Source organism: Aptenodytes patagonicus, chromosome 18 (genome assembly GCF_965638725.1).
Source record: "Aptenodytes patagonicus chromosome 18, bAptPat1.pri.cur, whole genome shotgun sequence".
In the NCBI taxonomy this organism is placed as follows: Eukaryota; Metazoa; Chordata; class Aves; order Sphenisciformes; family Spheniscidae; genus Aptenodytes; species Aptenodytes patagonicus.
The window spans coordinates 10,839,875-10,866,803 of NC_134966.1; the positions used below are offsets into that span (position 1 = coordinate 10,839,875).

Here is a 26,929-nt window from a genome sequence, read left to right on the forward strand (position 1 = left end):
CCCGGCCCCGCTCCCGGCAGCTGCCTCTACCCCGCGAGCGCCAGCACCAGGTAGGGCCGGGCCGGCTGCCCCGCGGGGACGGGCTGCGGGGAGCTCGCTGGGGAGCGGCGGCGCGGGCTGCCCGCCCCGCCATGGCGCGGGGCGCTGAGGGGGCCGTGAGGGGGAGTCCCCCCCGCCGCGACCCCTCCGGCCGCCGCACGCCTGGGCTGAGGGGAAAGCCGCGAGATCCTCGCCGAGGGGGCGCGGGGCGGCTCCAGGGGGCGGCGGGGGTGGGGTAGGGAGGGAGGAGGCTGTCAGCCCCTCGCGGGAGGGAGGCGGGCGCCTGGGTCCCGGCTCGGTGCGTTTCCTACGGCACCTGCGAGGACGGCGGCCAGGCTGCGTGATCGGGCTCCGTGACTTCCAGCAGCACAACGCCTCAAACTTTGCGGTGCCTGAGGGTGACAGTTACCGTCCTTCAGAGAGCTTGGCTTGGTGCGTTAACCCGCCCGGTGAGGTCGGCGAGTGTGTCGGGGACGTACCCCGAGGAAGGAAGGGCCGAAATACCTCAGAGCGGCTGGGCTGGGCCTGAGGAGCCACCGGTGAGGAGCAGGGGCTGGCGGCTGGCAGGGGCTGGGCTGCCTCCGCTCCCCACCTAACTTAGGGTGCGTGTGAACGCTGGTAAAAACAGTGCAAGTCCCTTGCGTGATGGGAACAGTGGGGGTTTTGTTTGTTTTGTTCTTTGCTCGGGGGGAGAATGTGTGAAAGCTCTATTTGAATAGAAATTCAAAAAATGTAGACACTTAAAACCTATTTAAAATGTTTCCTAGGAAGAGAGTTTAAAAAAAAAAGTTATGGGGATGACTTGTTTCAAGGAGGCCTCATTAGTAAGTAGATCCTCTTTGAATAAAACTGCTTTGAATGTTATTTGCTTTTGGATGTAAAAAATCCGACTTTGCTAACAAGGATGATACTAGCATTGTTTCCCCTTAAGTCTCTTATTTTTCTTACTGATCATTACAATTTCCATTTTCCACTACCAACTTTCTGCATGATGCAAGTTTATCAGCAAAAAAATTTCCTTTGCTGGGGTATGGCATGGCTCAGCTTAGGGTGTCCTACTCTGGAGTCAAATGGGGGTGGGGGTTCCTTAAACATCTCTCATCCTTTAGGTTTCTCAAGCTGTTTTACAGAATACTGTATAACATCCATCTGGGCAAACGAAGTGAAACCCAAGTACGAGGAATAGGTCTTGCACAACCTGGTTTCTCTCATCTTGTCCGTGAGATAGTTTATTCCGTAGTCCCTACTACAGAGAGGTGAGATATTGAAGTTTAACCTATACCACTAGCAGAGAGAGATGGAAGTCAGCCTTGTGTAACATCTGCTCTGCAGGATGGCTGCTGCTGGCATTACAGCCACCTCCCTGCTCACCCCACTCTATATGTGCTAGCTGTGGTTTCAGCTGGTATTCTGGGTTGAATTCGGCTGTTCACCTCCAGAGCGGATAATGAGAATGCTGTCCTCTGCGCTTATGCACCAACCCTGGGTGTCAGCGTTAGTTTATCCGTACCACCGACGGGCCCCGTTGCAGGACTGACTTGCTGGAGTGGTGAGAAGTCCAGCTCCATGGATTTCACTAGAATTCAGCATGAAGATAGAGCAGGAATTGTAGTTACACCTCATCGGTGACATAGGTGGAACTTCTTAAATGTTAAGTGTTTAAATACAGGGAGGGATTTTCCAGGGGTTGTCTGAGTGTTTAGATAACAATTCGCTTTAGTGAGAGCTGAGTACCTACGGCGTCCCCAGGAGAATGTCTCCTGCTCTCAGAAGGGTGGAGGCTTTCTCCAGCTGGATGAAATTCCAATGCTATGGGGAAAACACTGGGGAAATTGAACCAGCTATCAATCTTTGGCCGTTTCTGAATGTCTAAAGGGTGACAAAGCAAAAATGCTACTGCTAGTTTCAACTCTGATTTTACAGGCACAAATCCAACACGTTTGTGAATCTGTTCCTTTCATCACCAAAGCAGGGATGTGAGATAGCGTTCCACAATCGAGTTTCATGGTTCTGATAATGTTACCAAAGGGGGATTGCTGCCAGCTCCGGCTAAAAGACTGGCTGCCTGACATGTTCCATCACAAGGCTATTTTTGTAGATACTTTATATTCTTTTGTGAGTGCTTCAGCCACTTACTGAGTTTGTAGTGTGGTCAGCAGTGTCTCTAAGGGGGAGTGCTTCTTCTGTGGAAGAGAAGAGGTAAGAGCCTTCCTATGGGACAAGAAACAGCAGCTAGCTGTTTTCAAAGACCCATACTGAACCGATGCTTCCCCCCACCCCAAGTTCAGATAGAATAACTTTTTGTTGTAAGTTGGGTGTTTTACAGAGTCCCGGTGAGAACTAAATCATTCTTAAAATAGCACTGTGACGTATTTTATTACTCGGGATTTGTATCTGCTTTCAACTCACTTTATAAATACAAGCTTTCCATTTTAATTCCAGTCTCAGACGTTAGTGTTGCTACTGAGTAGCACGTATGTGAAAGAGATGTTGGACAGGAATATGCAGCTTCACAAACCAACCATTTCCCAGTTTTACTTTGGAATCCTGACACCAAACAAAACAGGTTTTTGTTTTTTGTTTTTTTTTTTCTTTTTTTTTTAAAATATGAGCTGAAGTGATCAAGTTGCAGATTGGTTGCAGTAAAGCAGAACATGGTTAAACACAGATATAAAGTAGCTTGGGCACAATAACTATTGTCTAGGAAGAAGCAGCTGCTCTTGTTTTTTGTTCACTTTTACAGCACTTAGGAATTGCTGTGTGAGTAATCTAGTTCTGAATATGTCTCTGCCTGATTCGTATCAAATGCTTTTCATGAAAAGGCAGAAAATTCTGATATGGGCAATTTGTCGGTAACAATATTTCTGTTGATCAGTGGTTGTCTGATTCTCCAAACCAGGTATTTGAGATCCCTTCTAAAAATTTAAACTGAAAAGAAAATTTTATGTATTGTTATTTTATATGTCCACTTGTAATCTCTTTTGAATCTTTCAAACTCAAGACTCAAAAGATGTCCTGTGCAGTGGCTTTCGAAGGTCACTGAGGTTTTACATTAAGAAGAAAACCTCAGGTTATCTTTTTTGTGCAGCTTATCTCTTTGTGTACCATTGTCGTGTCATTTGTTCTGCTTCTCACAGCATTAGTTCAAGTCCTTGTCTTTTCAGTCTCTTAATCATTAATTAATCACTTCAGACACTAAGAAGACTGAAGGAATAGGAAAGAAATGCTCTGGATGATTAATTCTTCTCCCATAAAAGCAATAAAGTTGCTGGAGTTCTCAGCTACGAGCCATGCTGGAACTTTTTTTCCTAGTATCAGACACAAACTCCCTAGGTGGGGATAGCGCACAGCTATTGAGCCTAAAACTGTGTTTTGTCACTTTGTGAAGTGTTTTTCTGTAGGAGGCTCCACAATGGTAGTGTGAAAAGGCAATGCAGTCAGGTGCAGTCCTCGGGGCAAGGGAGCAGAGAAGCTGTCACACTGGTTCATCAGTATCTCGTCTCTGACGGCAGCTCACAGCAGATGTTTAGACAAAGGAAGAGAATGGAAAAATGCATGGGCAGTTTTTCTCAGGTCTATCCTTGTGACTTTTGGCAGTCAAGAGCTGTTGTGATTAGGGATTTCTTGAACTGAAGGTTGCATTCAGATTTTTTGTAAATGAACTGGCAGCAGGAGTGCCTGAACAGACTTTATATGCACCAGGCCTGGATTTCAGAGGATATGCTTCTGCCACATCTCTGCTTCCCAAGAAGTCACGGATGTTGGCAAATTTCCAATATTTACACTACATCCTACAGTCTTCAACTCCCTAATAGCAAAAGTACACTGATTGCCAGAGTAGATTCATCGGGCCTCTTATCAGCTGTTTGGCACACTGCTAGGTGACTCTTTTTCTGTACCACACCAATATGTTCATACCCTCCAGATACAGCTACACTGCTGGTACTTGCCTGATCGTAGCAGTGAATGCTTCTCTTGCAGCAGCACGAGTCCTGTTATGTCCATCACTGTACAGAGATGCTCAGAGTATGTAGTCTGCTGATCCAGGTGTGTATCCAGGGCACTGGAGGAGAGCTGCCTGATAGTATGTCGCTGTTAAATCCCATCATAGGTGAAATCAGATCAGGCAGTGTTCATAAGATGTCAACTTTCAGTACTTCACACCTTCTGGGTGAAGGAAAGCATAGTCAGAAAAATTAGGAAAGGAAGTAGCAGCCTTTAACAGTAATCCTTTGACTCTCAGCAGGGTTGCCAAGTATTTATCTCTGATTATCCACTGATGATGCATTTGCAAGGTTAAATAGAACTCCAGCAGCTTTTTCCTGGGGTGCTTTGCAGTGCTTGGCAACCTGAAAATGCCAGACCGGAATAGCCATGCTGGATCGCTGACACTCGGCTGAGGGAGAGTGGTGGTGCCACTGATGTTGTGAGTGGTTGATTTGGTTGGTATTCTGGGGATTTCTGCCTGTTCACACTTCCCTCTGGAGAATAACCTTTATTTTAGTTTGTCTGTTTTTTCCCACCTTGGGGTGGACTAGGACTTTTAGCTAGTAACTGCATCCTCCGTCAGGATATTCAAACGAGGTTGTCAGGTTTTTTGATCAAAATTTGCGATGTGGTGGTGACTGGGTGGAAGGGTTAAATGGTATAGACTCTGAAGTTTTGGTTTTTTTTTTTCCTTATACGCATTTCAAAGTGTTCTTTTCTGACTACAGGCTATGTTTTTGGTCTTTCCCTTTCTCTTCTCCTCTTTTGTCCCTCATTCATCTCCCACTGAGAACCTGAAGAGCTGGAACTGATCTCAGCTGATGTCCCAGCACAATTGGGAGAAACAACTGTTTGTCTGTATTAGGAGCTAGTCAGGCAGTGGGACGCCATCCAAAAACAAAGTTTAAACATATGTTATTTACTGAATGTTTCCACACACGGTAAAAATACAGCTACAATTCAAAACAGCATCTTTAAAACACTGGAGGAAATGAATCATCCTGGGATCTTTCAGGATGGATGGAGGCTGCTGCGCTGAAGAGCTATCACCATTAGGACTTTCCCTTCTTTCAGGCTGTCTGCTTTGAGAATGCTTGTGGTTCCTCAACACCGAAGCCTGAGTCCTGCTAAAAATAAAATAAAATAAACCCCCTCTGTTAATCACCAAAGGGAGAGCTGCAAACACTGCTATGAGAAAGGAGGGAGTATTTTGGCATGTCTGTTTATAGCATTGCCCTCTTGCGGCTGCGCGCAGCGGGGATGGGAGCCAGTCGCTCCTGCTGCCAAGGCTGTGGTGGCAGCTGGTTTTGGAGCTGAAAACAGCCTTCGTGAGAAGGTCTGTTTCTTCAAGCCAGAGTCATTAATGCAGTGGCCACACCTGCCTATGTTAGAAGAACTGATAGCAAAATGGAAAGGGGAACTCTAATATCTCTATGTCTCCACATTGATTTACTTGGAAGTGGGTGTCTGTGAAGAAAACCACTTCATGTGAAATGGGGGAGTCCTGTCTCCTCCTAGTGCAGAGCTGCCTGCACTTGTGTGCTGGGTGCAGGACTGGAGGAAGCTTTTGGTCGTAGCAGCGGGTCAGTCTCTTTTGCCTGTTAGCAGGTAAATGCAGGTACCAAAAACCTACATTGGTTGTAACTCTCAGCTATGCCTCATGTTCTGATCATTGTCCCTGATCTAGAAGAAGCGCTTTGATTTTGAATGTGTATTAAGTGAACTAATTTCTGTTAATTCTGAGTTGCTTCATGTCTCACATGGAGGTTTTTGAGATGAAAAGATAAATTCTGTGTGGAGCTGATTTGGAAGGCAGGAGCTCACTGAGGCAGAGTTTCTGTGCAGTCACCCCGGGCTCCTGCTGCTGCTGCAGCAAAGCAAGGCCAGGCCCTGTGGTGGGCTTGCTGTAGGACTCGGACGTGCTGTACTGCGTCAGCCTCACATAAGACAAAATGTCATCTACGTGCTTTTTACTCACAAATCTTTTATTCTCAACCCTAATATTTGCACGTACTTCTCTTGTCCTTGTTGGACGTGTAGCAATGGCTTATTATAAGTCCTTTCACCTAGTCACCTGTGTCTGATGCTACACTTATAGTGAAAGGCCAAGTTTCATGCTTCTCTTTTGGACTCATTTTAGGCCATCTCTTCTGGTTTCCAGCCCTTCTTCTCCAGTAATAATATATTACTCTGTTGTTCTTTGGGTTATGGATAACAGATTGAACAGGCTTCTGTACTACAGAGGAATGTATTGGCTAGTTCTCAGGGGAGAAACAGTTTGCATAAAGTTGCAGATGATTTCCCCTGTACAGTCAGGACCTGGTGACTGGAGGAAGAACATCTGTGTCATTTCCCTGCAGCTGACCACAGGCGTGTCTTCACTGCCTCCATTAATGTGTTTTGGCTGTCACCACCAGATCTCTCTATGGGACATAATATGGGGTGGTAGTCATATTTTAATGTGCTGGATTATGTCTTACGGGTTACATAAGCACTTCTTTAAGACATGTTTTCAGCACTGGACAATGATTTGTGTTTGAGTATAATTCAGGATTCACTTTTGCTCACAACTGAATGAAAGTAGTCAGTGGTTTCCACTGATCCATACTTACCTGTGCTGTGTGTATTTAAGTGCATGACTCAGCTCTCATGTATGCTCTTAAGGTAGGGCTTTTAAACAGTTGATTTTATCAGCAGATTTTCTCTGGGTGTGTTTCAGATGGGAGACCTATATATTCTCTAAAAGTTTCTCCCATGTAAGTAATAATCTTCCCGATTCACATCAGTGCAGCTGAGAAGAAACTCAGGCTTTTGTGTTGAAGTTTTAGCTTTGGTGCATTGGGCTGAACTCTCTGTGTTTACTAAGTGGATCACATTCAAAAGGTAGAGAGACCAGAATAGAGCCGACATGACTCATAATGCAAACAAACAGCTGGAAAAAGTGAACAATACTCAAATCATCTGGGTGTTCTAATTTGCTAAAGTGGTTTAGTAGGAATTTTAACTTATGAATGCAAAAACCCACTTGCCAGTTGTACAGATAATGCTGTACTTTGTGTCCAGGACTGTTGATCTGAGTTCTTCTTGGAATCAGATGCATATTTTAAATGGAGGAGGAAGCTGCTGAAGGGACAATGCCAGTTTGAATTTTTTGGATTTGTGGCTGGCTGCGTCTGTTAAGATGTAGCTGCTAGGAATACCATTAGCTATGCTGCTCCTCATATAGAGAACTGAAATAGTTTATGGAGTCACTATGACTAGGGTAGGAGGAGGCTTGTCCATGCCAATTTTTCTTGTCCCAAATAAGCTTTGTTTACTAGCTTCTTCAAGGGATGGAAGGAAAGGGGTTGTTTATAGTTTCGCGTGTATATGAATTTAGGGCTGTCTGGAGACTGAAAACTGATCTAAGCTATCATTTTAGGTATTTTTTAATGCCTATCGCCTTAGCAACAAAGCTGAAGTCCCACCAGATTTATTTTCAGTGGCTTAGTGAAGAGTTAGTCATAATATATACTGTTTTGGCAAGGAGGCTGTAAGGAATAGACAAGTATTTTCATTTTCAGGATGCACTGTCATCAGCTGTTAATACTGTGCTGAACTGTCTTCCTTTCTCTGTTTTATGCAGCATCATGTCTTGAGTTTTTTGTTGTCAGAACTTGAATGACTCTGTAGGGTTCACTCTCACAATCTTTGTAAATTCATCAGAGTTTTTATGGGTCGGCAAAGGATCGTAGAAAAAAGAAATGGCTGCGTGGGTAGTCAGAAGGTATAGATTCTTTTCAAAGTGTAGCAATAGCTAAAGCTGAAGCAAGCAAATAACTTTATTTGTGGTACATTTGATCTCTTCAGTGTCATTATTTCAGACAGTGATCTGGAGAATGCAGCTCTTACTCTGGGAGAGTTACTGTCGTGAGTACAACCTGTTGATTTCATTGGGATTCATCATGCTAGTACGATTGTACAACTTTGCTGCTTGCAAAACGGTGACCTATGGTTTTCCTGTTGTTGCAGCAGAAATACGGTGGCGATTGACTCTTCTTCTGGTGCTTGATATAGGAGGCCTGGAATACTGTGAGGCAAGGGAGTCTTTCTTCTCCTAAGGAGATATATTATTATTTCTTTGAGGCAGTCCATATTCTCCAGGCAATTTTTGGCAAATAAATAGAGGGAAAGAGAGAATTAGCTGGGTGGAAATGCAACTGTTTGCCCCCAAGGTACAATAGGGATTGGTGCACAAGAAGCGTTTTTGCAGCATGAATGTTGTGTGGATACAGAGTCTACTAAGATTTACCATTCTCCCCATATTATAGAAGTTAAGTCTGTTTTTGCGAGTTATTTTGATGCTCTGTAAGTATTATCAATTAAAATAAAAAATACAAATCTTTGCCATCTAGAAATGCAGAAATTGTTCCAGAAGTAAGTAGCAGGTGTTTTAGATACTCTGTGGTGTAATATGTTGGCTGCAGACCTTCCTGTGTGGGCTTTGCTTATGCAGCAAGTTTAGACAAATTAACTGAACCTATCATGAACTAGACACTGGAGCTGTAAATGAGAACAACCACCTGGTGATCTGGCCTACCACCACTTATTTCACAGTCTCATTTAATACAGCCAAGCTTTCCTGAGCAGCCCTGTACAGGTAAGTCCTTACTATATTTGTGGGTATATACATGTGTGAATTGCCACAAATTAACTGTAGCTCCAAAAAGATGTTATGCTCATTTTTCTCTTGTAAGTGGCCAATTACTGAATAAAAGCTGCAAGGAGAGTAAACTATTGAGCAGCGGTTTTTCAAACGTGAGGGAGACGGAGTTCTCCCTCTGATGCATTGTGAGACAAAGGAAAATAAGCTCCCTCACCCCCACAAGCACTGTTTCTTTTAAACCAGGATGCTGTTAATGTAGTGATCAGACCTTGGGGTCTCTGTTTAATGTAAATACTGACTTAAAATGTCTCTTTCCTTCGCGAGACGTAGGCCCCTTTACAGCTGAGTCTATTTAAATGGACCACTGCACGCACTACTTTTTTCACCCACTATTTTTACCAGCAATTTTCCACCTCTTCTTTTCCGATTGCCCATCTTCAGTAAGGATCCAGAAAAAAAAATCCAGAAGCATCATTGAATGGCTTAAAAATATGTGCTCTTTATAATCTTAGAAACATCAGAGTACAAAAGCCCCGTAAGCTAATATTTGCTGTGTCATATAGAGGAACTGGCTACTAAATATTTATACCCATTCTATTGTATTTAATCTTGCTTTAATAACTATTTAATCTAAAAATTGTTAAAATATTATCATTACTGCCTTGTGCATTTTGTGTTCTGAAATACTCTGGCAATACCAGAAGTCAGAGGATGTTTTGGTTGAGTGTGTGCATTCCTTCAGCTTTGGTAAAGCTGCTCTGAATGTTTGAGGTCGAGGCAGGAGCAGACTGGAGCCTAACAGAATAAAGATTTTTCTTCTCTTTTTTTCCCCTGTTAGTACTGGATGATACTGTCTTGTAGAAAGATACTTTAGATAGCATCGTTAGATGCTTTAGATGGTGGTAGGTGTGAAGATGTGACAGTGTATGTGATGTGGAGGAACTAGGCATTAATTACTACCTCTAACAGACTTTGCAGTGTGATGAGACAGACTAAGAGATGCTGGGCTCTGTGTGCACAGGTTTTTCTTGAAGGGAGTGGGACATTCCTTTCAGTACAGTTGTGCTGGGCCACATCTGAGCAGTGCAGAACTGGGCACCTTCTTGGCAGAAACAGATTCAGAGGAGAGTAAAGACAAGTGGCGAAGGTGCTGATGGCATCAATTTATGAGGGCGAAGAGTGACTCTGTGACAGATGCGTGGGAGGCACAGCCACAGAGATGAATGTAAAGAGCATAATGGAAGTATTTAGGGAGGGAGGCAAAGAGAACTGTTTATTACAAGTTGCAGGGTGGAAATAAGAAAGGTGTTTTGGATTGGATACCAGGAGAGAAAACTACTGAGTCCCAGATCGGAGGTGGTGGAAGCATCAGCTGTCAGGGCTTCCAACAGGACCATAACAGAGAGGCAAGAATGTCAGGTTTGCTGAGCAGAGAGACTACATCTGGCCTTTCCTCCTCAAGCAAGCAGCTTCCAGCCTCAGGAAAATCATTTAACGTTTTCCTGAAGAAGCCGTCTCTAAATTCTGCCATTGGTCTGTGAGCCAGATGCAGACTCTTGCACAGTGTCAGCTTCCCTCACATGCCAAGTCTCGTGTTTTGTGTTTGGTAAATAGGGAGTATATCCCTGTAATTATTTCTACAGGCCAGTCTCCGTTATATGACATTCTCAGCTAGGCCTGTCGTGATTGTGTTAACTGCGCATCTGGATACTATAAGAAGTTGTTGTCTTCCACTGTTTGCTTAAATCATTGGACTTCTTAAGTTCTTTTTTTTATCATTATGCAGCCAAGTGTCATTTAGATGATCCATCTGTACTGAAATCCTGTATTCCAAGCCCTTTCCTTGTTTTCCTTAAATAACTTTCCTTTGCATAAGATGTTGGCTCTGCATAGCACCCTTTCTGTGACTAAGCTGGATAGTTTTAGTAACATTAGCTTGAAATTTGCCTTTTTCCCATGTCTCCAACAGGACATCCTTTTTGGTACAGTCCTGGCAATCTCATCTGGCATATGCCCCCAATAAAATGTCCAGAGCACAGATTTCTGTGGCTTGATTTAACAATGCAACATTTGCTGACAGCAGTAATAAACCATACCAGCTGTTGGAGTATATTACACTTACTCCCTTCAGACATGCTTCAGATTAATTTTTACCAAAGAACACTATAATATACAGTTTATTCATTGTAGCCCTCTTTCCCTCTTTTGCCTGTATTTACATTCTGCAACTAGTTGGCAATGCAAACTTGGACTGAGGGCAAAACTTATAAAATGCCAAGTTAATTAGAAGACCAAATAAATTGTTTTTCCAAAATATCATATATGCTTATGAGCATATATCTGCAGATTACAATATATCCTAAAATGGGATGCTAACAAAGAAGATTATCCTAGGTCTTTTTGCCCTCAGTCTGTGAAGTTTGCCCAAGTGTGGCACTAGACAGGTATTTATTAATAAGAACTCCAAAGTATTTTTCCATTTGGAAGGGACCCATCTCTTTCTAATGTTACGCAATCCAGTCATCTTGGTTTGGGTCTGCTGCAGCTGCAGAAGCCTCTCACAGCTGGCTTCCTTGGAGTCAGGGTTCCAACTTTTTTTTCACTGGGTCTTAGACCTCTGACACTCTGAACTTCCTTCACAGAGATCAGAAATACCAGCAAGACTAAGACATTGTTTTTATTATCTATTTCAGTTTGAGAATTTCCAGTGAAATTTTCAAAGGTACATTAACTAAATCAGAGTTTGCCAAGGTGACATTTCAAAACAAATTGTGTCAGCTTGGACAACAGAGAAGCAGTGTTCTAATGAGGGAGAGAGAGAGAAAGAAAATATTCTCATGGAGAGCGGAGAAAGCACAGACAAAGTGGGGTCTGATCTTTTCCTCACAGAAGTTTTGTTGTGGACTTTTGTGAGTGGAGGATTTGGCCCCTTATTTAAGCATCTTTTGAGAGACTCTGAAAGTGGGAACCTCAGACTGTCAGTAATTCATCCCTGGGTGCACTAAGAGGAAAAGAGTAACCAGCAGCACAGCCACGTGTAGGCATTAGTTATGTTCCTCCTAGCATTCTTGTTTGACCTTCCAGGATATTCATCGCCACGTACCAGAGAGAATGTATGAGGCAGGTCTCTGCGCATCCCTTGGGCAGTGTTTGCCAGATGCCGTATCACAGACACTGCTGCTTGCACCTCCAGGAGCCATTCCACCCTCTGGTGAGAGCATAGGGCTGCTCTCTTCCCGGGCTGCTGCAATGGAAAGTGGGATACAACTCTTTCTCCACAGTTTAGTTACTGCAAACACTTGGAAAATGTGATAGATTGGCTTGCTGAAGTGTGAGATGGTTGGAAGAACAAGCTCTTTACTGGCGGCAGATCATTGGTTTGCTATGATCAGCCATACTATGTTGTAATTCCGTTGAACTGAATATTCCTGTCACAGGGTCTTCCTACACCCTCAGTAATATTTGGTTGTGAAATTACTGAATTAGCTCTTGTTCTGTCACCTACCAGACTACTAATGCCCTTTTGCTAACACATGAGCTGAAACACATTGGTCCATCTCAAACCCCTCCAGAGTGTATTACTCTGATAGTAGCTTGTGTGGAGATTGCATTCAGGCACAAGACACACAAAGCACATGCTGAATTTTGCATCTTGCTCCTCTGACAAGTTCAGAGAGATGAGGACATTTTCCCTCCATCCTCAGGTTATTCAGTTGTATCCTTTCAGTGCTTCTCTGTTCTTCTTCTCATCTCCAAAATATCTTTCTCTACAGCCCTTGCCATCTGGAACAGCCTTTTGTTCCTCTGTGTCTCATCAACTTTCCATTTATTTGCAGTTTTCAGCTGACAAAATGTTGCCTCTGTTGCTGATGTCTCTTAATTTCTTCGTCTCTTACTGGCCTTATGACTAGATCTTTGGCTTGTTTGAACATAATTGCACTGTCGGCTGTAATGGATAGCATATTGTCTTGAGTTACTGCCTGCTGGGATTAAGTGTCTGTAAATGGCTGAAGGAGTCTCTGAGACTTCCAAGAGTTCTGTTTGCACAAACATGTTACGCCCCTATATTGCAGAGGGGGTGGGTGTGTTTGTCCCTGATAAAAGATTGGCTTCTGCGGTTCATCTTCACTAGCAGCAAGAGGAGGGCTGGGACTCCCTACAGCTTCCGCAGAAGAAGGGAGAAGCCCATTTGCTCTTAGAAATGGGCAAACAGGACTTCAATTATATTTTTCTCACCATTTTTTGCACAATGGCTCTGAAGCTGAACTGTGTTAGCTCCATGACTGTTGCAGGGCTTGGATATGTTGTTACAGCAGCTGTTGTGCTTTCAGCTGTGGTAAGTGATTAACATCACAATTAAACATTGAAAAACTTTTGGTTTTCAATTGCTTATAAGAGTCACGCTCTCTTTTAACTCTAAGGAGCCTGTCCAATTTTATAGCGGGAATTTGGGAGAAACTAAGTCAGGCTGACTGGAAGCATAATGTTAAAAGTTCATTGTTTTCCATCTTGGTTTGATATCTGATTTCAGCTTTGGAATCACTTTGGTAGCTAACTTGCTATTTTGCTTTCTAGTTTGCAACATTCTTTATTTCTGCCTTGAAAGCTGAGCATATTGTACTTTTGTCCATCAGCTACTGTGAACTATCTTCTTTGTCAAAATACTGGATGCTTCTAATATAACATTTTAATTTTTTCTTCCCTGTTATCTGATACCACTCAAAGGCATGCTGTAATATACGGACAAACTTCCTTTGCCAATAAGACAGAAATGTTTTATTTCCTTTCAGTATTACCAACATGAATTCTTTTATAATATAGTTATAGAAAAGTATTCATTATGTTTGTTAAAAGAATGGATTGCATATTGTTAAGACATTGTGTTAGTATGACAATACACATATTAAACCAAAATTGCAATGTCCTTAGGACAGGATGTTGTGTTTATTAGCGTAATTCCTATAAGAGAACAGTTACACAGAAGTACTGAAGTAACGTGTCAGAACAGAAGAGATATAAGAAACCTGTTAATTATCTAACTTTGATATTCACAAAATTTTCCAGAAAGAGCTGGTTTTAGGAAAACTGTAAATAATGTTTGTGCAGTATGTACAACATGTTAGTTAAAAGGGGTTTATTTCCTACAGTCTTGAATGTCATGCAGCATTTATAGAAAAGAATAGTCAGCAAGGGCATTAGTCTTTCACTTATGTGCCATATTGAAAAGCTATAAATTAGTAAAGAAAATATGTAGAGTAAAATCAGGGTAAAATCAGGAGAGGTAGACAAAAAACAGAGAAAAGAGAGTCTAGGAAAGAGTAAGTCAGGAATAAGCCAGGAGGTAGAGTTGATTGGAAGTGAGAATTAACAGCGATGGATTGAGAGACTCCCCCCCCCCCCCCTTTTTTTATTTTTCCTTCAAAATTCAGTGCAAGAGAAACAAAGAAACTTTCCACTTGTTGCCTGGAACAATAGTTAAGAGATCAGAAGCAATATAATTTAAACATGCGCTTCCTTGTACTATGCATATTGAACAACATTCTCTGTCTCGCCCCTAGCCTGTCAGCATGGTGGAACACGCTGAGTTTTTGAAGGCTGGGAAGGAACCTGGCCTTCAGATTTGGAGGATCGAGAAATTTGATTTGGTACCAGTGCCAAAAAATCTGTATGGAGACTTCTTCACAGGAGATTCCTATCTGGTGCTGAATACCATCAAACAGCGGAGTGGGAACCTCCAGTACGATTTGCATTTCTGGTTAGGTAAGTCTGATGGGAGTGCCCCTGCTGAACTGGGAGCCCAAACCGAACTCTCTTCCCCTCACTACACCAGCCCTGTCCAGTAAGTGTTACCCAAGGGAGAAAAAAGCAGGACTGGCAGTACAGTGAGAATGCAATTTTGGGTGCATGTAGTGCTGCTGACCTTAAATATTTGAAATGGTTTCTGCAATAGTGAGTACAGCCATCTCTGTACCTAGAAGTAGCTTTTTCTGATCAAGATGACAAGATCTCATATGAAAGGGGCGGCTGAAATCCTTTCTGTTTGAAAGGGTGGAGGTTGGTTGTTATCCTCCTGACTCCATGAATGGGGTTTTTCCCCCTGAAGTTCAGACCTCCTAACTGGCCTTCTGCAGTAAAGGTCACCACGTAACATGGCAAGGCTTTCTCCACATCCTGCAAAACTCAGACTCTTTGACAATACCATAGTTAAAGCTATGTAAGATACTTGCATGGTGGCTTGTCATATCTGCCATCTGTCAATAGGTTTTCCACACCAAAGAGCTCCAGAGAGGGAAACTGCTATGGAACTGGTGCCCCGCTAGTATCTACAGCCTTCATAAAGCCTGATAATGTTTTCCTGCAGATTCATCTGTCCGTGTGTTTGCTCCATAGCAAGTTTCCTTCCAGGACAGGGTGAAATGGCAAAAGAAAAGTGAATGATACCTGTCAAAGAGACAGCTGTGAAGCAGTGGGGCTGCAGCAGTTATGATGGTATTGTAAGCCTGCCAGAAAAAATATACAGTTTATACTGCTGTTTGGAGTCATTATTAGAAAAGTTTGGAAATGGCTGTTCTGCGGACCTTCCCGGAAACTAAACTTCCCAGCAATCTGCTTTCTCCCCGGTGTTTTTGCATGGTTGAATGTAGAGGCAGAAACCCTGCATTCCCTCCAAGTTGTTGCCTTTTCATTTCTTAGGAGATGAAAGCTCTCAAGATGAGCGTGGGGCAGCTGCCATATTCACTGTCCAGATGGATGACTACCTTCAAGGGAAGGCTGTTCAGCATCGCGAAGTGCAAGGCCATGAGTCCCCAACTTTCCTGGGGTACTTCAAATCTGGCATCAAGTACAAGGTAGGTGATGACTGGGTCTTTATACTACCAGGCTGAATCAAGTTTGCAAGAAATGGCATCCTGCCCACTGCCCAATTCTCAGAAGAGTGAGAATCGCCCTTTTTCCAGTTGCTTAAAAACCATTCGCAACCAGATGTTTTCAATGAGTTGGAACTGACAGGGTGGAGAACAGCAGATCCCAGTGGGAGAGCTTTGGCTGAATTCGTAATACACAAGCAAAGCCCCAGGAAACTTTAGGAATCGAGGTTTTGTTTTTCTTTGAGAAGCAGAGGAAAGAACAGTCCCAAGACGTCTGGAATGAATTTAAGAAACAGCAATCTGAGTTAATGGGAAACGCCTACCCAGTAGATTTAATTTCTCTCCACTTAAATAACAGAGTTTGACCTTTCCAGTCTTTTTCTGTGCTTAGCCCACCTCCTGAGCATACGTAATGTTTTGGTAAAGTAGATGAACAGTAGTGGGAGTTACTCTTCCATGCCATTGCAGCAAAGTGGAATAGAAGAAGTAGAAACATACAGTCAAGAATGGTAGTTTGTTAGGAATCCAATGGCACAAGGAAAGTGATATCAGGTCAAATGCTTGCAAGTGCTTACGTTTCCTCATGTCTAAGACTTTCCTAGTCTTTCTGTTTTGCTTATTTCCCACTCACTTGTTACTTTCATTCATTGGAATTTGGTTGTGCTTTTTTTTGAGGATAACTGACATTAGTCCCGTTGCCTACATTGACAAGTAAGTCCAAGTATCTCTTTGTCAGCAAAGAAGGTGAATCCTGAGGTTGGGATAATTCCTGGTAGGCAGGACATATAATACACATGGAAATACACTTTTCACCCCACCAGTCAAAATCCTATTAATACCTCAACTTACTGTGATCTTCTTCAAATTTGGAGATCTCCAACTGTATTGTATCAGTGTCCTTTAGATGCTATGGGAATGGATAGCTGGGATGGATCGATAGATATGTGCTATACAAAAGCCCAGCCTGGGCAAACTAGCTCTCTCTGCAAGCTTCTGCTGACCTTCTTTCCTGTGAGAGGCAAAAACTGCTCACTGATAGCAAATCAGTAGGATTTTATTTTTTCTGAAGCAGCAGCACAAGTGTGAATTGTTGTTTCTTCGTTTTCCCTTAGGCTGGTGGCGTGGCTTCTGGCTTCAGACATGTGGTTCCCAACGAAGTGACTGTGCAGAGGCTTCTGCAGGTCAAAGGCAGGCGAACAGTCCGAGCGACGGAGGTCCCTGTGACCTGGGAGAGCTTCAACACAGGGGACTGTTTCATCCTTGACCTTGGCAGTGTAAGTACCATGTAAAAGACAAGTATAGCAGACTTGCAGGGGCGGGAGATGCCTGCAGTTCATGTAAGGATTTTTTTTTTTTCTTTCCCAACTCTGTTGAAGCTTTCTCAAGTGTTGAGCATCCTGAAACATGGTATAGCCAGTCTTTTAACGCCTTTCAGTCCCAGCCATGCTGCCATCTTGTCTAGAGAGGGGGTTGTTACGCTCTGACAGCTGCACGGTCTTTCTCTTTTCCCCCAGAACATCTTTCAGTGGTGTGGCTCTGACAGCAACCGCCAAGAACGGCTGAAGGCCACTGTGCTGGCCAAGGGGATTCGGGACAATGAGCGGAACGGTCGCGCCAAGGTCTATGTTTCGGAGGAAGGATCAGAGCGGGAGGAAATGCTTCAGGTTATTCACTTCGTCCATTTGTCTGTGCTGGAGTGGGAAGGGTGGTATGTGGAAGAATGGGTGGGATGGGTAGATAGGCTCAGTAGTGTGTGTCTTCACATATGAAGTCTTAGTGCTATAAACAATTCAATGCAGACTTGGCCCTCTGCATCGCTGGGACATCAGAGTATATTTTCACTGTTGTTGATCTAGAAGTTTCTTCTACTTGTTCTTGTAGCTGGAGCATCTGGGGAACAGAGATTCTCTTGGATTGGCTGGTAATTTTTTTTCTCTCTCTCACAGGTCCTGGGACCAAAGCCCAGTTTGCCACCAGGAGCTTCTGATGAGACCAGAACTGATACAGCCAATAGAAAGCTGGCTAAGCTCTATAAGGTAACAAGAATCATAGAATCATTCAGGTTGGAAAAGACCTCTAAGATCATCGAGTCCAACCATCAACCCAACACCCCCATGCCCACTAAACCATGTCCCTAAGCGCCTCATCTACACGTCATTTAAATACCTCCAGGGATGGGGACTCAACCACTTCCCTGGGCAAAGCCTGTTCCAAAATCCTGACACATAACCTTGTGGAGAATGGAGTGATCTTTGCACAATTAGATGGAGCTGGAATAGCAGAGAGGAGCTGAGCTGATCTGAGCCCTGCTTCTGCCTCGTTCTGCTGTTAGCTTTTTATGACGTTTTATGTATGAACCTTGGTTGCTTATACTGCATATTGTCTTTATCACCACTGCTGACTGTAGTGAGACAGCTGGGACTTTCCAGGAATTTTTGAGGGAAGGGCAGAGTGTGAAACGAATGGGGGAAAAAGGGAGTTTTCCTTTGTGTTATCAGGCATTGTGTTAGGAAGATGACAGGAAAGAACTAGAAATAGTGAGCCTGAGAACCAGGATCTACCCCTTTCTACATCCAGTGAGCATGATGAAGCAATGATTTGGAAGGTAACATTTGCCATCAGCTAGTATAAGTGTAGAAGAATGTCCAAGACTTTTTGGGAGGAATCTTCTCTACAGCAGTCTCTGGTAATGATGTGGTGAATATCTGCCAAGATGGTTTGTAATGTGGACCTTTATCCATTAGTAAGTACAGGAACTCAGACTATTAAACCCACTTGACACAGGGAGGCCTATTCACAGTTACCAGGACTGTCCCCTCCAGTTCTTGGGTGCAGTTGGTTTGCTTTAAAAGATATTTCTTGGCTGCTTGTGCACCAAGGATATTTATCATTTTGTATCAATCTTTCTTTGATTATATCTGCTTTGCTAGAAGTACTTGAAATCTTCAGAGAAAGTGTTATGTTTTTGTCATACTGTTGCTGTGTCAAAGGTATCCTGTTTGAAAAACAATAGTGCCTGAAGCAGCCAATGCATTCAAATTTATTTCCCTTCCACTCCCTGAGTTTTGGACTATCGCCATGAAGCTGGAGGGGAACAGACGATGCCTTATCGAATCTCCATGCTGTGTTATCACAGGTCTCCAACGGGGCTGGGAACATGGCAGTTTCCCTGGTGGCAGATGAGAACCCCTTCTCCCAGGCAGCCCTGAGTACAGATGACTGCTTCATTCTGGACCATGGCACGGATGGAAAGATCTTTGTTTGGAAAGGTACCACAGAGATGCGGGTGAAGCTGATCATGATCTTCATCCAGTTACCAATCCCTGTTTCTTTCAAGCCGGGTAGGGGAGCATACACTTGATGGTGGTGGTGCTTTTCAGGGCAAGTTCGGATAGCATTAACAATCTCAGAAAAGCACTCTAATCTGAAATGTCAGGTGCTGAGGTACAGGGTCTTTAGTGTAGAGAATTAAAGGGAGAGTCCCGGGAACCAGGAAGAAAAAATTAAATTAATATTATAAATAGAAAGTCAATTGTGCGCTCTCAGCCATCACAAAAGGCATAAAAGAGATCGAACAATTGTCATTTGCTATTTGGCATCACTTAGCTGGAAGGCTGGGCCTTCTACTGTTGCAAAAGGTAGAAGTACCTGGGACAGCTTCTCTGGGTATGCAGAACTTTTAAAAAAGTTGACCTCTTTTCTCTCTATTTTCGTTAAAGGCAAGAGTGCCAACTCTGAAGAAAAGAAGGCAGCACTGAAAACAGCTTCTGAGTTCATTGATAAGATGGGTTATCCGAAACATACCCAGGTAAGGACGTGCAGCCCACCTGTGGCCAACCCCCAGACACCACTGGGGTTACTTTTCTGCCACACAGGCCACCGACTCCAGAGCACGGCTCATGTGAAGTGTCACTAGCAGTCTTTCAAGTAGCTCCTGTTTTGGGTGATCTGCTCTTCTGCAGGGAGATACTGCAGTGTTGCTCCTGGGCTAAGGCTGCCCTTAAAATAGCATTTACCCCAACACAACCTGTGTTTAACATTTCTTCCTCTCAGATACATTTTACCTTTTCCGTGACCTTCTCCAAAGAGTGAAAAAGAGAAGGCGTAGATAACCCTGCCCTTCTTGTTCTTAGGGAGATGATTCTAAGGGCTTAACATCCCTTCAGCCTTCTTTAGAACTCACTTGAGACTGACTCTGCATCCTATAGCATATTGAGACCCATATTGTTGGTTGTGATAGTAAGGACCTTCCAGGTGTAGTTACACAGAGGCTTAAAGATTGAATAACGCTGGCTTGAAAGAAACAGATCCCTTCAGACTAGTGGTCACAAGCAGCAGAAAACAGATGGTTTGTGATGTGTCTTCTCTTGGAAAAGATCTGCCCAGTATGATAATAGCTGGAGGTACTATTGATTGCTGTGCCTCTGATTATGGCGTCAGTGAGACCTGACATTGCTCCTAATACTGCATCTTGGCACCAAGCATTTAACTGCTGTCATCTCAGAAGAGCTGTGCCAGGCAATTCTCTGTCAGCCTGAAACCAGGGCTCACGTGAAGCAAGGAGTAGCCAGAGCTGGAGCTGTGTGGGGTGGGGGGCAAGGCTGCTCCTGATGGGCTGGCTCATTTGTTTCAGGTCCAAGTCCTCCCTGAGAGTGGTGAGACACCTTTGTTTAAGCAATTCTTCAAGAACTGGCGGGACAAGGACCAGACAGAAGGACTGGGGCAGGCTTACATTTCTGGTCACGTTGCCAAGATCGAGAAGGTACCTTTCGATGCTGCCACTCTGCACACCTCCAAGGCCATGGCTGCCCAGCACGGGATGGAGGATGACGGCTCTGGCAGGAAACAGGTGAGCAGTGTCAGAATCCCTTTGGGAAGGTTTCTAGAATTTTCCTTGCTACTTGATGGCATTCCTGCAAGAGCAGCGAGACAAATGGAAGCCTGAGAGCCATCAACGCTGCAGTTCCATAAACGCTGGGGGAATTTTTAATACCAGACATACCAGCAGGGTCTCGAGAGCCTTGCAGCTAAGTGGTGTAGATGAGCTGTTAATTTTGACCCCCAAATTTCCCTGGGGGCAATGCTTCACCCGACAGTGTGGACCTGGACTTCTTTCTCATTCCTCCTCCCTGTTGTTCTATCTGTTGCCATCACACGTGTGATGGGTGATTGTCTCAGAGCACCTATCTCATGGGCCTGGATGCATGTATTTGCACGTAGAAGCAGTTGTGGAGGTGGGCTTGAAAGGGCTGAGTATTGTCCAAAAGCCCACAGAGGTCCTAGCCAATGTTAGACTTTTCAGACGTCCCCAGTGAAGCCTAAAAGCTCTATTCCTGGCCGTCTAACTGAGAGAAATTGAAATGATCACGTCAGGTACAAAATGGGCATCAGTGCTGGTGGTGCTAGGAGTCTGACTCGCGTTTTCTCCAGTGGTTCTGATGAATCCGATCAAGCTTTGGGAGCTCACAGTCAGACAAGCTAAACGTGCCCTGCTTCCAGGCCTGGCTGCAGGCTGTGGAATGCCAGGCTTTTAGCGGCGTTCCCCAGCAGGTGGGGCTGCAGGGCTGCAAGTTCTGGGAGGCTGAATTTTGGAAGAAAATGGCACAGGAGCTCTGCCAGAAAAGTCTGCTTATTCTGCTGTCACGTGGAACTCAGAATATTTCTGCTTCTTTTCTAGATTTGGAGAATAGAAGGCTCAGAGAAAGTGCCAGTGGATCCTTCGACATATGGCCAGTTCTACGGAGGGGATAGCTATATTATCTTGTACAATTACCAGCATGCTGGAAAACAGGGACAGATTATTTACACTTGGTAAGAAAGTTTTCCTGATGCAAGTCAGAAAACACTGGCGCTCTGTGGGGCTGAGAGTCCACGTCTTCAAAAATGCATCACTGCTGGTTCCCACTTACAGAGGATCCTTGGGGGATAAAATTTCACCCTGGATAACCTTCCCTTGCAAACAAAACAATACCAGAGGTCTGGAATGTTTTGTTTGAAGTGGGACAATGGGGGGAATTACTGTGCTCATATTTTTTTTTTCTTTTTATTCCCCCCCCCCCCCAGTAGTAGTTACTCCTTTCTTTGGATCAAGCTCTAGTTATTTTTGCAGGGTTCCTACATCTTTCAAGACCACTGTAACTAATTTTTGATACTCTGCCACTTCGGCTGGTGGCTTGTGACTGTTACAGTTCCCAGACCATGCCCTTACGGAGGAATTTTCCAGCAGGCGGTCTCACAGTGGTCGTCTTCCCGCTCGTCAGCAAGCAGAGGGCATAGGCAAGCCGTCTAACTGAAACTGGAAAGGATGCAGTCGGTATGGGGCTGCACGTGTAGTTCCTGATAACAGTACCAACAGGCATATTTTTAAACTAGCTGCTAGAAAGATAATGGGAGATAGGCATGAAGATACTAAAGAATTTGTGCTTATTATCTAGAAAACGTTCTTATCTCCCTCTGTAATCACTGTGTTAGAATATAGGATAACGAATTTCTCCTTCATGTTGAATGAAGTGCTGCAGAGGTTTGGTAACAAAGGTTTTCCTTAGCTCTTCTTGATCTCTGTAAGGTGTGGGTGTGTGTGGGGAAAAGGGCTGAAAATAAAACTCAAATTTTGCCTTGTCTTTCAGGCAGGGTGCCGATTCCACTCGAGATGAAATTGCGACCTCTGCATTCCTCACAGTACAGCTGGATGAGGAGCTGGGAGGCAGCCCTGTGCAGGTAAAACACCCAAACGCAACCAACCAACCAAAAAAAACCAACACTGTGGGAATAATTTTTTTTTATATATATAGTTATATGATACCAATTGTCAGTGGAGAAACCCAGTCACGTCGTGGCAGCCTCCAGCCACGGTGCAGGTGTTAGGGCGTGGCCGTGTGCCTAACCTACGCTCCACCTATTGTACAGGCCACTTGTAAAACTCTCCTGTGTGAGACAGGATGGTTTTTACGGCTGTTACTTGTTACCTCCGTGCCAGTGGATCATTAAAATGAAATGGCAGTTGTGAGAGCTCAGTTTAAACACTGCTCTGTTTTAGTGCGGGAGGTAATAGCTAAGCTCCTGTGACCAGCTGGGTGCTATACGAATATTCCAGCTGGAAAGGTGGTTGTCAAGGCCATTCGTGGTATACCTTGTGCTACTCTTCAGCAGCAGCTTAAAACTGACAGCAAGTTTCTTTTTTTCTCTAGAAACGAGTAGTGCAAGGAAAAGAGCCACCTCATCTGATGAGTATGTTTGGTGGAAAGCCCTTGATTGTTTACAAGGGTGGAACCTCTAGGGAAGGAGGCCAGACAGCACCTGCAGAAACGCGGCTGTTCCAGATCCGATCCAGCACCTCGGGAGCTACCAGAGCAGTAGAGGTATGTGGAAAGGGAGTCACCTTCCACGTTGTATGCGTAGGCTGTGATGGGAACATGATCCCTCCGAACAGAACAAGGGCCAAACTGAGCTTTCTGATGTAAACTGAAACACACTTTGAAAACTTTACCAACTGTTAAAACATTCCTCTTTTCCCGTGGATGAGTAGTGATAATCATTATTTTCTAATCAGTTTATAAATATCACCTTGAATACATTTAAGCTATTTTCTCTTAAGTCCCCGCTCGATGCTGCACCCTGCATATTATGATGCTTCTCACACTGTTGAAAACCATTAGGATCTGGCCATTGTGACTTGTTCCAAGCCTGTGTGACAACAGTGCTGAAGACAGAAAGTGCTAAATACCCTATATGCAAATAGAACTTGTGCCAGGACATGGTTAAAAGAGCCCTACTCCTTTGAAAGAAAAAGCACACACACCACCCCCCCCCCCCCCCCCCGTACAACAAAAAAGAGACTAAATCCTAGTCAATGGCTACAGGTGAGGCAAGAGCACTGTTTTATGTCTGCAGCAACTTCCCGAGTTTCTAGCTTCAAGATGTCATGTCCTTGTTGATGTAGAGGAAGTTACGTTAATGATTCATCAGCCTCAGCAGCAGGGCTACTGCCCTACAGCGGTCTCCCCAGCAAGTTCTTAGATCTCCTGTCATAACCATAAAGACTGGCAAAAGGACAGATCCGAGCGTTCTTGCCGTACGTCATATGTATCTGTAGGTTACACACAGAAAACACACATTTATTTACTCTTCTCATACGATTTAAGTCTAACTTGTCACTTGGATACAGGCAAATACACAACGTATCTCACAACCTTACATGCTTATATGGAGTATCTTGTTTGCAGTTTATTCAACGATAGGTACTGGTTTTTAGTTTGAAATAATGGGCTCTGTGTAGAGGACGATTACATCTGACACGTGCAATGTTCTTTCTTTTCAGCTGGATCCTACTGCCAGTCAGCTGAACTCCAATGACGCCTTTGTCCTGAAAACTCCCTCTGCGGCTTACCTTTGGGTTGGCCAAGGAGCCAGCAATGCTGAGAAATCGGGAGCACAAGAGCTGCTGAAGACACTGGGAGCTCGCCCAGTACAGGTTTCTGAGGGCAGAGAGCCAGGTGAGGGAGGCACAATGGAGTCCGAGATCATTTCTGTGTAGCTGCATGTTCTCAGTAATTATTTAAGGGATATTTTCTTTTGCCTCTCAGAACAACGAAACGTGGACATAGGCACAGAGGGGCTTCTCCAAAGTATCTTCATTAGCTTTAACAGCGCGCTCATGTTTGTAGGCCTTTGGGATTCTCTGACATAGAAGAGTGCTTCAGGTCCTACCCAAACCATACTGCTGCTGTGGTTTCCACGAACAGTTGAAGCATCAGTATCTCCTTCTCTTTTTCAGATAACTTCTGGGCAGCTTTGGGTGGAAAAGTGCCTTACCGTACCTCTCCCCGGCTGAAGGACAGGAAGATGGATGCTCACCCCCCTCGTCTTTTTGCATGCTCCAACAAGAGTGGACGCTTTGTTGTGAGTATCTAAGAAGATAGTCAATTAATTCAGCATCCATCTGACAAAGCTGGGAGAAACTCAGTCCCAGTCTGCTCTGAGCCAACCAACAGGCTGTTACACCTTCTCTCCCTTTGCAGCGCTGCCTCCAGCAGGAAAGCGTCGGCACTGTTTTTCTGCAGAGGCAGCAGCTCGTTCTATTGCGCTGTTGCATCAGCACAGCAACTTTCTGAAGCACCAAACTGGTCCTGCCCTGGTTAACAACTAGCATTCAGACCTCCTCAAATTTTAACTCCTGAATCTTTCAAGTAAAAAGCAGCAGCATTACAAGCCTCAGGCGTGAGTGAAAGACAGTTTCTCTAGGTAGACAGAGGCTGATTTTGTGTTCTGTGGTCTAAGAATGTGTCTGTGATGGAGCCCGAGTTGCATGGTGAAATACCATGCCGGTGTCTAACTTAATGCATCTCACCGACAAGAGGTGAAACTAGAACCTCTCTGAACTGGATTTCTCCTGTAAAGGTAAAATGGCGCTTGAAGTATGTGCTCATCTTTTAACCTTATGTTTTCCAGATTGAAGAAGTTCCTGGAGATCTGACTCAGGATGACCTTGCTACAGATGATGTTATGCTCCTTGACACATGGGATCAGGTATGTCACTACCTAGTGAAGAAGGAAGCAAAGAATAGGCAAAATTGGCTCTAGGTTGAGACCCAAATTACAAGGGTTGGAAGAGCTGTTGTATTATGGAGTCCTTTCATCTTCAGGCCTGAGAACAAATCACCTCACTAGTGACACTGAAGGGAACTTACACCCAGACCTTGAGAAAAGAGTTGGCGTCCTGCTGTTTCTTTGGTTAGCTTAAGGGCTGAAGAAAACAGGCTGTTGTGTATTGTACGTACTCCCCCAGCCTGTAAGCTTCTCGAGGGCAGCACCCTTGTCCCGGCTGGAGAGGACTGTGAGCCGTTGTTAGGATCCAGTGGTTTAAGACACTGACACATTTCCTGTTATTTTTCAGTAACAGACTGTGCATAAATCAGCCAAAAGGCAACTTAGAGATGAATTTTGTATGTTTTATGTAAAAATGTTCAAAAATCTGCTACTTCTTCCTGAAGTTAAGCTAGTGTATAATTTGTTCATGTATCTAGAATTTATGTAGATAAAACGCAGTCAAAAAGCTTCTCGTTATCTACCAATAGCTTTAGTCACGTAGGTCAATGCAGACACACCAGCACGAGTGTTCTTGTTCTGTGTCACACTCTGTTCAGTGAGACTTTGTCTAAATTATCCTTTCTTTCATAAAGAGATCGATTGTTGCCAAAATAATTCATATGTTTTTTTTTATCTTTAGGTCTTTGTATGGATTGGGAAAGATGCCCAAGAAGAAGAAAAGACTGAGGCTTTGAAATCTGGTAATGTCACACTTTCCTCTCTGAACCGTTTCTTATTTTCCCACTATCTGATCATAAGGCAGGCGGTTTAATATACTGAGAAACATACCTTAATCCCAACATAAAAGTCCATGTTGTGATCAAAGAGATCACATCTCTCAAGAAAGGAGGATCCGCAAGACCAGCATAAAGAGGTGTAGGCGTCGGACACACTGTGCTCAACCCCCAACACTGAAAAAGTATCCTCGTGTGGGTAAGCGGGCATAGGCTGCCGCTGTATGACAGCGTTTTATAATCCTAATGTCAGTTTTTCTACAAAAAAATGCCAGTCTTCTGACAGGTGTAGATAAAACCGGAGAGTGAAAACTCTGGTGGTTTTTTTTCTTTTGTTTAAATGAACAACAACCTGAAATTGTATCTCCAGCATCCATTTAGCTACAATTAAGCTGTTCCAGCCATTGCTCCGTGAGATTTGTACTCTCTGAGATTTCCTTCTACTTGTGTGTTTTCAGCTAAACGGTACATTGAAACGGATCCGGCCAGCCGCGATAAGAGAACTCCAGTCACAGTTGTTAAGCAAGGGTTCGAGCCGCCAACCTTCTCCGGCTGGTTCCTGGGCTGGGATGATGACTACTGGTCTGTTGATCCTCTACAGAGAGCAATGGCAGATGTGGATGTCTGAGTAACAAGGTTTCTTTCTTTTTTAAAATGGAGCAAGTTTAGTGCCTTCAGTGCCTTCAAGAGCTACTTCCTCCTGCAGGATGCATGTTAACAAGGCAATGATGTTAATAGCCAATTCCCTGTGCAATAATGACTGAAAACAATCATGACCAGTCATTGACCCTACTCCTTGCTTTGATTATATTTAATACAATAAAGCTTGTGTGGAATATGTGAAGAATAGAAATGGTAGGGTTTGTTACTAAGAAGAAAACATTAAACAGAACCTGTAGATCCCACATTTGAACTTGCTTGAAACAAATACGTCTTAGAAGACTAAACCTTCTTTGTTCCATCTTTTGCCAGAAAGTTACTCATTAGTAAACAGCATGTTTTTTTATTCAGGCTGAGAGCAAAAAGTATGTTCCTGGTGTCAACAAGAATTCACAGGGGTGGCCATCTGCGGC

At 43.9% G+C, this 26,929-nt stretch overlaps 1 protein-coding gene across 3 annotated transcripts; it reads left to right on the top strand.

The window, feature by feature from the left end:
* Positions 1-26,761, top strand: GSN (gelsolin). 3 transcript variants are annotated; one of them, XM_076355487.1, is made up of 17 exons: positions 1-50; positions 14,230-14,431; positions 15,365-15,519; positions 16,650-16,811; positions 17,052-17,201; positions 17,484-17,573; positions 18,674-18,806; positions 19,257-19,345; positions 20,171-20,386; positions 21,215-21,348; positions 22,164-22,254; positions 22,725-22,895; positions 23,855-24,029; positions 24,311-24,435; positions 24,985-25,062; positions 25,763-25,823; positions 26,315-26,761. In XM_076355487.1, the coding sequence occupies exons 2-17, from the start codon at positions 14,239-14,241 to the stop codon at positions 26,482-26,484; spliced, it is 2,193 nt and encodes a 730-aa protein (XP_076211602.1). In that variant the 5' UTR covers positions 1-50; positions 14,230-14,238; the 3' UTR covers positions 26,485-26,761. The 3 variants fall into 3 exon arrangements, with proteins under 3 accessions (XP_076211602.1, XP_076211601.1, XP_076211600.1); XM_076355486.1 differs by lacking the exon at positions 1-50 and adding an exon at positions 822-863; XM_076355485.1 differs by lacking the exon at positions 1-50 and adding an exon at positions 12,819-13,007.
* Positions 26,762-26,929: the final 168 nt, after the last annotated feature.